This window comes from Orbicella franksi, chromosome 15 (assembly GCF_964199315.1).
Source record: "Orbicella franksi chromosome 15, jaOrbFran1.1, whole genome shotgun sequence".
Classification (NCBI taxonomy): Eukaryota; Metazoa; Cnidaria; class Anthozoa; order Scleractinia; family Merulinidae; genus Orbicella; species Orbicella franksi.
Genome location: NC_138159.1, coordinates 19,753,305 through 19,767,846, shown reverse-complemented (window position 1 = coordinate 19,767,846; position 14,542 = coordinate 19,753,305). Strand labels below are relative to the sequence as shown.

General features: G+C 39.8%; 2 protein-coding genes across 8 annotated transcripts in view; both read right to left on the bottom strand.

The window, feature by feature from the left end:
• Positions 1 to 7,025, bottom strand: part of LOC145469571 (uncharacterized) — a 10,600-nt gene extending 3,575 nt beyond the window's left edge. Inside the window, exons 1-2 of one of the 2 annotated variants that reach the window (XM_081453322.1) lie at positions 4,764 to 7,025; positions 1 to 2,467 (exon numbers count right to left, since the gene is read on the bottom strand). The exon at positions 1 to 2,467 is cut by the window's left edge and continues 74 nt beyond it. In XM_081453322.1, the coding sequence (XP_081309448.1) occupies positions 1 to 2,438 (2,438 nt within the window). In that variant the 5' untranslated portion in view covers positions 2,439 to 2,467; positions 4,764 to 7,025. The other variant, XM_081453323.1, reaches the window with a different exon arrangement.
• A 350-nt stretch (positions 7,026 to 7,375) lies between these two features.
• Positions 7,376 to 13,438, bottom strand: LOC145469582 (uncharacterized). Of its 6 annotated transcripts, XR_014042340.1 has the most exons (3): positions 12,629 to 13,438; positions 9,848 to 10,063; positions 7,376 to 7,924 (listed from the first exon to the last, which is right to left on the bottom strand). XR_014042340.1 is itself a non-coding variant. In XM_081453339.1 (2 exons), the coding sequence occupies exons 1-2, from the start codon at positions 12,905 to 12,907 to the stop codon at positions 11,352 to 11,354; spliced, it is 297 nt and encodes a 98-aa protein (XP_081309465.1). In that variant the 5' UTR covers positions 12,908 to 13,438; the 3' UTR covers positions 7,376 to 11,351. The 6 variants fall into 6 exon arrangements, 4 of the variants coding, with proteins under 4 accessions (XP_081309465.1, XP_081309463.1, XP_081309462.1 ...); XR_014042341.1 differs by having other exon boundaries at positions 7,376 to 11,335; XM_081453339.1 differs by having other exon boundaries at positions 7,376 to 11,369.
• Between the last annotated feature and the right edge of the window lie 1,104 nt (positions 13,439 to 14,542).

The window sequence follows — 14,542 nt, the reverse complement described above, 5'->3', positions numbered from 1 at the left end:
GTTGTTTCTCTTCCATTGGTCGCAAGAGGCAAAGATACGTGAGCACTTGACTGGTCACGAGACAATGTTGCAGCACATCCATTGGATAACCGATGTTCACGTGAACGCGTGTCAGTTCCACGTGCACCAGTCGTGTCCATTGGACTGGTTTCCGGTTCTGGGTCGAGTGTTTTTTCATCGGCGCTTCCAATGATTCCACGCGACTCAGCGTTTCCAGTGTGATTCCCATCTGTTTTCTTATGTCCTGCGGCCCCAAGCTCTCCCTCTGTATGCCCGTTTACCATCGCTGCATTCACTGCTGCCAGCTGTGGTGCTATAATGCCTGCCAGTTCTACATAATGTCCTTTGCTCTTTGGACCCTTTCGAGATTTCTTACCCCCAGCCTGATTCAAGGGTCCTTTCGCACAAGCCCCTTGGTTGACATGTCCTCCACGCCCCTGGGGTAAAGTCCTACGGGGAACAGGGGGATTCAAGGGCATGTCGAGTAGCACATGTCCCGCTCGTTCTTCCTCATCCCGCCGCATCATCTCAATCACCATAGCTTGAAGCTCGGGCGCCATGTTATCAGTCAAACGCTGCTGTTCTTCCACTTGTGACCTGTGCTCTGCGGCGGCCTTCGTGTCACGTTTTCTTCGCGAAGTAGCTCTAGACCCCAAGATTTCACTTGAAAAATTTTCCCCTTGACCTTGGACTTCATTTCTTCTGGTTCCATTTTCGTTTACCAGGCTTGGCTGTTGGGGAGCATCGCGTCCTTCTCGCTCCGAAGGAAACGCATGCAGCGAAGCGGCGTCTGATGTCGCTGTTTCTACAGTGCTGCCATCAAACAACTCTTGTCGTCTCACACTCTTTTTCTCGTCCTCTGCTCGGCGAGTTTTAGCGTGCGAATTATCTATTTGACTATTCATGGCAGACAAGTCGCCAGCCACTACCTTAGCGAGCTCAGTATAAGCATTCTTGGTGTTCCGTTTGGGGGGTTTGTGTGTCTTTCCTTTGGGTACATTAGGCCTTGTCTTCGGTCTTGCGCCTTGAGAAAGAAAACTTGTTGACACATTTGCACTGTGAGCATTTGTCGAGTATGAAGAGAAATCAATTCCGACAACAGAGGAATCTGTGGACTTTCCAGCAGCATACCCATCTTCATCTTTTGTGAGTGACTCTAGATTACTTTCGTACTCATACATCTCGTGATCAGAGTGGGAGACAGGGGCAGAACGTTCTGCAGAAGAATCAAAACTTGCTCCAGTTTCAACGCTGTTGTAGTTACCTGCCAGATTCATGTGCTCGAATTCCGAAGTCAAACGCGGTTCAATTGGCGAAACAACGTTTCTTGCTCGCTCTTGGATACTTTGCGTACTTATCTTTTCCTCGTCCTGTACCGGAAGGGACTCGTTTAGCTTGGATTCAGCAGGACATAACTCCGGGGCAGATTCAAATTGGACATCAGTAGTAGTCGTAGACTCTGTGTAAGACGGCTCCGAACGCGGAAGTGAAAGTTCTTCAGTCACTTCTGCGTTTGGCTTGGTTCGTTTCGAGAAAGGTTCTCCATCCACTTGTGAATGGCAATCTTCCTGAACTGTGTCAATTTCAGATGGAGACTTCGAACGGAAGCCACCACAATCAGCGGCAAAACTTCCTTGGTTAACACTTTCATGCTCCGAAGTCTGGACGCTTGATTGGTAATCAGAGATGCTGTATTCAGAACGGTAAAAGCCCGCGCCGCAAGAAGCATTTTCGTTGTATTCTGACAGAGACTCTTGCGCGGCTACAGACTCAGTATCTTTGCCTTGACAAGCTTCGGTTTCTCTTTCACTGCGCGCATCTAACAGTGAGCTTGAATGTCGGCAGCTCTCTGAATCATAACCTGAGCCACAACTTGCATCTGGATTGTACTCTGAGAGCGACTCTTGGTGCGGAGAAGACTCGGTCGCTTGGCGGTCAGTTTGCAACCACTCTGAGCCCCTTTCATCGCTGATTGCAGGTGCACGGACCTCCGCTAAAGGACCGGCCATATCCGCTGCGAGTGCAAGATAATGATTTCGTCCACGCCTTTTCGTTTCTTGTTGATCAACTGAAGCAACATCACGACGATTTTCCACTTTACTTTTGACTTGTCCATCGCTGTTTGTCTCGCCATCATTTCTCGCTCCAGGCACTTTTAGTTCAGCTAGAGGAACAGCCATGTCTGCTGCAAGCTGCTGATAAGCAGTTCTTCTTTGTCCTCTGTGGCGTCCTTGCGGAGGCTCCCGAGGCCCCGGAAGACTTTCGGTTTCATTTTCAGTTCGTCTATCGTCGCTCGTCCCACTTCCATTATTAACTCCCGGTACTTGAAGATCAGCCAAAGGTTGAGCCATATCCTCGGCAAGTCGGTTATAGGGAACCCCTCCCTGCCTTTCGTTATTTCCTCGTGCCTGTTCGGGTGCTGCGTTTCTTTTCTCCATCGGTAAACAACTTGCTTATCAACCAAGACCTGATGCGTGACAAACAAGAATTATCAAGTGACGCATACATTTTTTTTTTTTGCATAGAGACGAGGCTCTCCACCCACCAATGTCAAAATAGAATTTGACTGTACAGCCTGAAATTTCAGTTATCTCCTGCCCTCAGCCTAATCCCCAGGCGAGACATACCATCTCTTTATCTTTAATTAATGTAATTGCCTATAGCTCGCTAATCCGGCAATGGTGGTCAGTAGGGTGCTCAGGTGACACATTTACAGCAAAAGTGAATACCCATAAAAGACACAACCCCCCTCCCCCACTCCAATAGGTGCCCCCTTCAAATAACAGCTTCCTTCAAATAAGTGCCCCCTTTGAATAAGTGCCCCCTTCGAATAATCACCCCCCTCGAATAAGCGCCCCCTTCGAATAAGTACTCCCTTTGAATAAGCACCATTTGAAGCAAATGGTTCATAAGCGACTAATCAAAGATTCTGACTCAAATTACTATTTGAAATTGTATTACTACTTGATCACATTTACCGTGAAATATAAATATTAAATATCTATATCAACAAATTTTGTTGATAAAGATCTTGAATTAACAGTTCAAGGTGATCTTATGATCAAAAGCTTTATGCTAAAAGTTCTCATCAGCAACCATTCTCTATGGTTTCATCATGCAGTTGCTTATGAGAACCCATTCCTGTAAGCGACCAGTTCCAGATATGACTACTTTTTTCAAAAATTCCCAAACTGGTCACTTACGAGAGCTTCAACTGTACAGGAACATAGCCTAACACGCAGACATTTCTTTAGGCTGAACATCTAAATTAAAGAATGTCTTTGTAAGAGGCTAATTAAAACCTAGAAACAAAGCAAATGTTCGCTCATTCTCTTTACTTACCGATGTAATATATAGTTTTTATAGACAAATAAAAATAGAAGTGGTTTGACACACGACTGTAGGAGTGCTTGATACAAATACAAAAACTCTGCATTATATCCACTGACAGATCTATGTTTCTAAACAAAAGATCTGAACTTGTAACAAAATGCAGGCACAAGAATAAGTTCTATGCAGCCAATCAGAAACAGGATTGCTCCACACGCCCACCATGAGTTAGTTTAAATTTTGTTTCAACTGCCATTAAGGGAACAGTCTGATGATCGCTTCACGCCTGAAATTTGAGTAACTGTAATTTCTACTTTCACATTGTTTTTATATATGTATATTTTTAAATGTTTTACTTTAATTCCATAAATCTATTGGATGGAGTGAGTTGCTGAAACCATCACAGGTTTCTGCAGAGCATAGCCACCATCACTCTGTTTGCCATCTGCAATTTTGTCCACTGTTTACTAATTCGTCTCTTACATTCAAGAAAGCAAAACGTTTGCCGATCTCCCTACCAAACATTTTCACTATCTGCTCAATCCAATATTCTATTAGCAGGACGAGGGAGTTTGCAAATAAACTATTTTCGTTTTCATGATTAAAGAATATGGCAACAGCTGTCCATCTGAAACTGAAAGACTATGAACAAAGAAGGTAAATCGACCCTTCATACAAATAAGAACAATTTTGCATAACTGGAAAAGCAACCTTGAACACTGAAGAATCATCCAAAAAGCAAATGATATACAAGATTACCATTGAATCCAAACTTGAAAGATATTCTTTGAAACACTGCAAAAATTGAGTTAAAACATCTGGGCATTACCTCGCCAGGGGACCATGCGTTGTGCAAGCAATAGTCTTGAAAGTCTGGCCATTGCAAATGAGACAAAGATTCAAGTATAAAACTTCCTTTTTCAATTTTCTTAAACACTAAAAATTTCTACCTTGTATCAAAAATCATTGATGCACTACATGCCAGTGTCAAGTCCAGACTTATTGTTAAATAATTAAAAACCGAAATTTCACAATTTTAAAATTCATGCACAACAAAGAAAGCTTCCATGTTATTTATAATGGCTACGTAGCCATGTCAGGGAGGCTGATTAGAAATGGTACCTCTAATTTTAAAAGTAAGCTTTTAACTTTCCGTTGAGAAAATTAATTTTAAGGCTATTTTAAAATTATGAGGTAAGTTACTTAGTTTCTTAGTTCATACATGAGAGTTTCATAAAAATGTTGCTTTGGCGCTTTTGGATGCCTCCATCTCTATTGCCTGGTTATTTAAACTACTATATTTAACCTAAGGAGATGAAGAGTACAGTGTAAAATGTATTTCGAAACCGCCATAGCATTATTGTCAAACCGTTTCGTTTCCGATATTTCCGTCTGCATTTTAGCATGAAAACAACAAACGCACTTGCGATTACCTTTCACAGCGATCGGCATGTATGTTGTACCGAAAGGTCGATGACTCAGCACAGGATTTTACAGTTTAAGATATTTTCACAGAGTTGCTTCGCAAGCACTTTTCACACTGACAACAAAGAGCACCACGCACCATCGCGCATGCTTCTTATAATTTTCTCCACTGACCAAAAAAATCGCGGGACCATTTACATAACTCTACTTGCGGCGATACTTGCGGCAAACTGTAGGCCGGGTGTCTCAATAATACTATCGCAATTTTTTACCATGGAAACTGCCAATTAGCCGATTAGGTTAACGAAAGAGTGAAATGAATATTGTAACAAAACCGGTGAAAACCAGGGGCGGGGGAGAACACTCTGCGACGCCTTGCACTTTTTTTGTGCTTGGATCATCCAACAAAAAGTGACGTCACATCCGGTAAAAAAGCGGGCTGAGCGGCAAAATAAAATTTGACTGCGACATAATCGTTCTCCCTGTAAGTAAAACAGCAATATTTCGCAATCGGCGGGATATTTCTAACGTTTTATTTGGCCATGATAAACAAAATTTTGTCTTCTTCCTCGCCATATCGTTTGTTTGAGAAACAGAACAATTATTTATTCAAAAAGACGCTGTTTTGAAGGCGTGTGTTTTTACGAAATGTCGTCGTTTCTTCGTAGCCGAATTCCACAGGAGTCATCGTTTACGTGGAAATAATGAATTCTAGGTAAGTTGCACTCAATTCAAATATACTATTCTCTTAGGTAGGCATTACACTGAGAGAAAAGCGCAATGTCAGTTTTCTACCCGTGGGAGAACCTATTTAACAGAGGCCCATTTTTTGAAATTTACCATAGACAAACACTGGAGAGTAATGGAGAGCTGTTAATCGTATCACACTGTAAAGATCCACACACACAACGGGGCGGAACTTTCTTGCCAATCGACACTAACTCAAATTCTTGTTCTTGCTTGTGACTCAAACTGGCATTGTAAATTCTGTTACGATTTGTTAAGAACCTTAAACGAGATATCTTAACGTTTCCCTTGGTAATCCCTTAATAACGGTAAACGCTTCCTTTAACATGTACATAAGCAGGCCGTGAACACCATAAATATAAACAAGAGGATGTTTTTATGGGCGATTAAGTAATCGGGGCATGTAGTTTTTTTTTTTTTTTTTTTCAGTTATGTAATTTCTTTTTCTTTTTCAACAGTGTTAAATGTCAGTGACACAATAAAGTTTCAATACACCCCCCCCCCGATCCTTTGAGGTCAAGCATGCACCTTAAATTGCTTTGATTCCTTTCAATTGCCTTTTTTACAGACCAAGTTCCCTATCTTTTAATCCGTAACTATCAAATGTCTTTGCAACTTATTTTGAAAGGTTAGACATTTTGCCCTATTTTCAGTCTACTTTCTCTATATAAGCTTACATCAAGACATTTCAGTTCCAGGGAATGAGAGAACCTTAGCAATTCTGACAATTCTCTCTCATAGAGTTCAATTATTTTAATTCATCACGCTTTCAATGTGCGATCTTAACAAACTGTTTGCAAACAGTAATGAAATATCATGCCCCAACACCCAGCCATAAAAGGAAGTCTGGGAACAGGTAATAGCAACAATGACACTACCAGGCTGGTGAATGTTACAAGCTATTATGAACTCATGTCTGACAGTGATGAGTGACCATGAAACATGGTGCGGTGAAACTGAACAACCAGACTGTGACTGACATTGCTAGTGTTAGTGTTGTGAAAGTGATTGCTAGCTAGTAGTGTCTGTGAACTTGGACCAGACCAGAAAAGAAAAGGTTCCTTACTAGAAGTTGACTGAGAGTAACAAGTTTGAACTCAAAAACTGAAGAAGCTGCCTGATCAGACAGTCTTAAAGCCAGCTTCATGGCAACTTGTCAAGAGTTCCTGGATTGTGTATGTGGGAGGACTCCATGTAATGACATATATCGGGAAGCTCTGCTCAAAAGTTTTCAGGCTTCAGATATAACTATTAAAGGGTAAGGGATTTCTGACAAGTTGAATTCAGGTGTATAATGAAAGGGTATGGAAATCTTTCTTTTAGGGATTTCCCTTCTTCTAGTTCTAAAATGTTGCTGATAATCTCTCATTTACTCTCATGAGCCAGAATGAGGGGATTCTGATATATTGTTCAAAAAGATATTTTAAAACTACTTTCTAAGGGTTTAGAAAAGGGATACAGTATTAAGGGGTTGGACCCTTGAGGTGGAGCTTCCCCATTTAAAACTATGTAGAATACCTCCCCCCCCCCCCCCCCCCCCTCTCCTTGTGTAACAAGGATGTTCAAATTGTTTTCTGGAAAAAAGCCAAAAAAAAAAAACAGTGCCAATTTAAGAGATTGTGTGATTATCAATGTAAGTTCCCATTTGTGTTTTGAATTAAAATGGGCCTAACGTTATCCACAACAGTATAAAATAACCATACTTTGCAGTTTCAGAGAGACTCAAACTGATAATGAAAACAACTTTTATTTTTGCCCCTTCCTTTGTACCTTGTGATATTTTTAGGGAAATTCTCAAAACATCTCTGCCCAAAGAAAATAAAAAATATAAATGAAAATCACTTTTTTTTTCTCTTGAAAATGATCTCTGAGACTAAAATGTTCTTTTTATGGCTAGTTATTATCTTACAATGTGTTGTGAAGAAACTGCTTATAGGAAAATATAAATGTTCAACAAAAAAAATGAACAGAAAAAAAAAACAACAAACTTTTGCAGAGGAGCTCCTATATTCTTCAATGTACATGTAGGGTAATAGAGTCTGTTTTTACACTTTCACACCAAAGAAAACACCACAGAAATGAGAATTATTGTTATTGTGTCTGAGCTGCATATTTTTTGAATGGAAACATTTCCCATAAAATTTCTACATTATATTTGTGCCAGTACAGGTACGACAACATACCAAATATATTTTGGAGAGAGGAGTACTTATAAAATTAATACAAACTGGTGTAGTTTAATTTTCCATTTAATTTTGGTAAACCTCTTACAGAATGCAACTTTTGGTTAGGTTGCACTTCACTGTCAAGGAAGAAATCACACCAAGGTGGCTTTGCATCGTTATTATGATTTCCGTTATCAGTAAAAAAAATCACACTTGGACAGGTCTCTTGATCATAAGGGTATTTGCTCATTTACCACCTGTAAAAAACAAGATATAATGTATCATTTTTACCTGTGCTGTAAATTTTTCAATTGAAATCAGTTTGTTTCCACTTTTAGAGTGGTTTTTAAAAAGGATCACAAGCACACCACCCACCCCTCAGTCCCTATTCCTACCCTACAGCAGTACAGCCAGGATCCCATATCAACCCCCCCAACATAAGTGATAACTTACCATAATACTCCTATACTACAATACAATCTTTGTACAGACAGACCTAGATTCAAACATCAGATCTCTGACTTTTTGGTCCACTTCATCTCCACTAGGCCATGAAAGCAACCATTGCAAATGTCCTTATATTTGTTGATCTAATTTATTGTTGTTCTCAGATTCCCCCTTCCCCTTTGATGAAATTAAATTGGTTTAAAAAAATAAACTGGTTTAAACAAATTAAAGCAGAGGTAGAAATTGAGCCATAAAATTACTATAATTTTAGTATGAGGATATTGAAATATAACTATACTATTAATATCCATATGTTCTATTGTAAAGACAGTGTAACTACTCAAATTGACCTTCATTGTCAGAGACAAAAACCTAAAAACATCTAAACACAGGTCAGTGAGCATATTGCCAGTTTTGCTTTTGCCAACAACCATTCTGCCTCAAAAATATAGAAGATAATGACAATAATAACAGAACCAACGTCTGTCAATTCAATAACCACACCACATTACCCTCCAAATTCCTTTCGACACCTTACAGTAAATTTTGCCAACAGCATAAATTCAACTCAATGCTTTAAAGTGCTTCTATCCTTAAATTTTTACCCCTTGAGTCAGAATTTTCAGGTGTATCACATAGAATTCCACAAAAGATTAAAAATGCTGTTTACCTTTTGCAAATATCTGCATCAGTTCCAAAGATATGTAGGTTTGAAAAATAGAAATATGCAATTGAGGTGACTGATGTTGTCATACACTTGACCCAATATTACATCAGGTTGGTAGGCTTATAGTTAGAACTACAGGAAACACACCTATGGCTATAAAAATTATATACAGCCTGTATTTTCCCATGGCAACTTGCTCTTTTCCAGTCCCCTCTAACCTGATTTCACTAATTCAGTGATTTTCAGCTTGAAAAACGTTAAACGAGGCTATGACTTTGACCTTGCATGTTAATATGCTTCCTAGATCGTGCTGATGAGGCACTATTGGCAAATATCAAAATGGAAAGCCAAAGGTGCCCAGAAAAGCCTATAATCATCAGGGAAGGTTGAAACCCAGTATGTTGCCATGGTAACAAAACTGTTATGCTCATATTATGGAGGACACCCGCAAATTTCATCATAGTAGCACTTTAAAGCACTGTCCCTAGGAGCCCATGGTCCTTTGTATCTGGGACGGATGATCTAAACAGTAGGTGGGAGACTCCCAGAATATTGAGGAGAGTTGCTAGAATGATTGTATAATTATCTCTTTGCAGGAACTCATTAGACACTAACACTACTAACATTACTGAGTTTGGACAATATATATTTTGTTTTTTGGATACATGTATACTGTTACTGGTCATACAAGAGGTACCTTGCTACTGAGTTAAGTCTTAATGTGTGTATTTTAAAGGAGAAGGTCACTCCAAAAAACAAATTTTATGTCAACGCTAATGAAAACCTTACACTGAGGTTAGCCACTCACAGAAGTTTCAGCGTCTGAAGTGCAGGTTTTCCTTATGAAGTTCGCCTCCAAAGAAGCACCCTGGCCAAGTTTTCATGACACTATTCTGTCTGACAGATTTTGTCCTGATGGCTTGCGACAAGCCTTTGACTACCACTCTGGGTTATGGCTGCTCTTGAGACATATTATTTTGAGCTAAACATGCTCTAAACTCCAAAATAATAGCATTGAAGATAGTGAAGAGGATAATCACTTGGAAAAAAAATAGATTTTGCTGACCTTGTGACAGATGCCAAGTCAGTTGCAGGTTCTTCTCCTTCCCACCAATTTCAAGTTGGACGAAATGAAGTCACATAAACACAGCCTCAGGCTGCCGAGACAGTCGAAAATGGTGGCCTCCGAAGTTGCTTCTTAATTTCGAGATGAATTTCTTAAGGATAGCAGGCACTTCAGAGGCTGAACCTTTGGTGAGTGGAAATGCTGAATATTCACTTGCTATAAGTGAAGACAAAAAGAGTAAGCTTTTTGGAGTGACCTTCTCCTTTAAACTGAAAACATGTGAGCTAAATGCAACAAAATGTACATTAAACTTGGGCCAGTTCAGTATGATTTATTACAAGGTTTAAATCAGCCACAAAAAAATTGTTAGCAACTGATATTACTTTGTGAAGGCTTCTGGAAGGGTTATACTTTTATAAAGCACCTGGCAGCAAGTACTATTTTGGTTTACTAAAGAAAGACTCTTGTTACTGCTTAAGGAAACTGTGTTTGGTACAGTAGGTGTCAAAATATTATGACTTTGATAACATGATAATAGAGATATCAGCCTTGGTAATTTCAGGGATAGTGGATAACCAATCTCCAAATAATAGAGTTATGGGACTTCACTATCAAAGTGAAGCCTGATGCTTATTATAAATTGTGTATATTACTCCTAAAATGTACGATCCAGAATTTTGTTTTGTGGGTAATAGCTCAAATTCATTTTCACCTCTGTGAGTTACAAATATTCTTAAAACAACCAACACTGACAATTTTAAATTACAATGGAACTCTGTTAATCCGGTTGCTGGGCCACAAAAATCTGATCACATTAACAGTGTGGTTAAAGGGGTTCTTTAAATAAGAAAATGACCGACTATCTGAGCCTTTGTTCAAGCCAGAATCAAGTGGCTGTAATAACAAGGTGGCTATGTGAATGGGGTGGCCAGAAGGCAGGGTTCCACTGTAGTGATGAACATATAAGATGATCCTCTCAAACACTTACCCATAAAGATTTTGGAAAGTATAGTTTGTATAATCAGTTAGACAACACACAACTTGGGCCCAGAGCTGACTAGAGATATTCCACTTTATATCCACACCCCCTTCCCCCAGCCGCACTCACTAAATAAGTCAATATTCACCACCTAACAGAAAAGATAAAAGTGCAGAAATAACTCTTTCATAGCCCCATCTAAAGCTCATGTCAACAGAGGAAGAGGGAGTGTGGAAATAAAATAGAATGGCCCTACCAGGGACCATTTATATGGTCTTGGGTACCCAAGACAACCCTTCTCCTGAGTTACCCTGGCCAAGCTAACTTTTCATTTATTTCTTTGAAAATTCAACCAACTGTTTACATTTAGGATCATGAACCTGTCTCGCCTGCGAGACAACAGGGGTGGGTGAGTTGTCTAGCCTTGGCTCATGTCACGCCTTGGCACCCTGACAGGCAGGACAACTTTTCTTTATATAAACACTTTGGCTTGGCTAACCGGGACAACTCTTCACTTGGCGAGTGTCACATGATGCCTAGAATCTAAAGCAGAAATATCAATTTACAAAGAAGAGAAAATTAACTCAGCAAAACCCACTGTGATTGAATGACTGAGGGAAACTCAAACAAAGAGGGATATTGCCCATTTGATTATTCAATAAGGGTTTTGAATAGTCATGCAGGGTCAAATTCAGCCAAATGCATGGGGAAATAAATGGCAAACAATCACTTTAAGATCACACCAAGCTAGAATTCTCAGCCCACCCACAATGGAGCAACTGAGCTTTGTGAATTATTTGATGCATGCATATGAGACAGCCATTTTTCATTCTTTCTTTACAAGATGGAAGGTAGATGCCATTTAAACATTGATCAAATAATGAACAAAGGTCCCGTTGCTACAGAGTTACATTGTATCCCCACCAGATTAACAGAAGATGAGGTGTTGTAAACAGATCTTTGGAAGAACTAAAAAAGCTGTGAAAACAATCACCAGCAGCCTGTGTTCCCACGGCATCTCTTGTTGAACCAATTTGATATATAAAACATATCTTTAAAATCTCAAAATAGTCGAATTAACTAATTATGACTACCAAAATCTGCGATTCTCCCTACACTATTTATTAACAATAAAAATTCGATAACCTATTTACCACCATGGTAGCTGACACAGTTGCCGTAAACATAACTTTTGATGGCCTTTTGTTTATGGTCTTATCAATAATGATGAAAAAGTAGCTTCTTCTAAACAACATTACCCAATTCAAGACTAGAGTACAAAACCCATATCCTATTTAAGGCCAAAATAGCCAAAACTGATACCCTATTTATGACCAAAACGACTGAAAAACCATACCTTTTGGGGCCACACATACCCCTATAGTGCATATAAGGGAGTACCCCCCACCCCGGGTCACAGTAGAAGTGCGTACCTGTCAAAAGTGGAGGTAAAGTTAAGGGCTAAGGAGCTAACCCTATAAACAGGCCAACCCCCCTCTTTTGGAACTGCCCAAAGAAGTTGATCCCCAGGCTAGCACTGCAGTTCAGACAATACAGAGGAATGTACAATTGACCACTGGATAAAATTTGAATTCTGTCCAGCATACATGTATATCTATGATCAACTTCACAGTACCCGGGGGGAGTACTCCCAGAAAATTTGGTGGGGGAGTGCTTCACCCCTTTGTTGATCTCTTCGGGGAAATCTGATATCCCCAAAGCTCGCCTCTAACTCTCAACTTTGCTTATTTCTTACAGAGAAAAACCGTATTCAACAAGAGATACGGAAATAGGATACTAACCTTGAGTATACGCTTCAGCATGTCTTTTCCACCACACGCACGTGGATACAGAGCTTCAACTCTGTTCACTTTCAGAAAAAAACGGTTTCTGTTAAATATGTTCCCGTTGTACACAGTGCAAACTATGGCCAGCAATACTTCATCCAGGTTGTTGTTAACATTATAGGCTATTGCACTTAGTGTTATCACCGAATCACGAACAATAAGAACCAAAAGTCGCAATAACACCAGTTTTGAATATGTGTAAAATCCGCCATTCGATGACAGAAGGCTCTCCATTATTTTCCTTCAAAACAATACTAAACTGTTCTCTTTTGCCAACAGTTTTGCTTCAAAAGTCGAAGAAATGTGCCTTCACGATATGTCTATCCTCAGTATGGAAGGACACGGACCTGATGGTTTGCAAATAGAAGAAAATCATCCCCAATCGAAACGCCATTTTTTCGTTTTGTGAAACGAGCTGCGCGGCACCGTTTAAACCGGATGTGACGTCACTTTTTGTTGGATGATCCAGTACAAAAATTTCACGAGTCTTGTGCCCCGCCCCTGGGTGAAAACAAATTAAACGAAAATGCTTAGTGAATTCCATACGACCAAAAAGCTAAACATTCAGAGCAAGTCAGATGGTATTTCTTTATCCCGCTAATCTCAAGCAGCTCATTGTATTTACTATGCTATGCTAATTGTATTTACTTGACACCACTGGGATCAAGTGTTCATTTCCCAAACGATACAAAATACTTAGCAAACGCAATCATTTTTAACAGAAATGGAAGTGACTTCAAGACCCTTCCTTTCACACTCTCATTGTTTCCTCTGCACATTCCCAGTTTGTTTATGAACGCACATGACGTGCAGTCTTCAGATGCTGATTAATGAAAACAGAAAGACATAATTTTTCCATATCGATAAAAACAACTGTAACAAAAAATCATACAGATAGCTAACTGTTTACAGCAAGAAATACCCTGTCTTGTTTACAGTAATTACTAGCTCTTGCGAAAATCTTCTTAATAAGAAAATCAAACAAAATTGAAGAAGAATATATAAATACTTTTAATCCAGTGAAATGTGATATATACTACGCTAAAATCTTCAGGAAAGTCTCCAAGAACAGTCAGAGTTCTACCTCTTGATAAATGTTCGCAAGCCTCAAGGCCTTAATTTTTTAAACTCATTAGTAAAAGGTGTACAGCGGCTTGAAAACATCCTCCCACAGTTGCAAAGTAATCTCCTCATCGATTGTTTGCCATTTAACTTCTAACTCGAACTTCTTGAATCCTGGTGGGCTCTCTATCTGTAATTCTTTGAGGGTTTTTCTTTTCACCGGAACCTCAGCGCTGCTCCGAGTGCTGCTGTTATCAGCAACGGAGTCAAGCTCTCCTCGGCTCTGTTTCTCCGCTTTTTTCTTCCCCTTACGGCTCCGGAAATCACCAAACAATTTTCCACTTTCTTCAATCTTTGCTGGTTTGGCCATGCATGCTCCCATTTTTTATTAGAATACTGGTATCGCTGTCCGTGCGAAGTGCTCTCTCTAGTTCGTACCTCAAAAGGGAAATTTCCCGCAGCTAAAAGTTCGCTCAAGAAGCGACGATCAAAACGCAAAATATGTGTATTGTAGAATAATATTTATACACTTTTTACGGTCTGCAACTGACGCAAATGGGTGTCGTTCTGCGTAATAAAGAGGTGTTTTTGGTTTTCGGTAACGTATATTGATCCCAGACGCGTGCGCGTAAATAGAGGTAGAATAAACATGTTACAACTACGTCAACTCAGTCACGTGACGAAGTAACTCATGTGCTTTTCATGGCGTAACGTAGCGCGTTATTTTTCATTTCTAAGTTATGACCATAAAAACTCAAAGTCAGCATCCGTACGAAACGTACCGCAGCAGGGGCGTTACGTGTGATT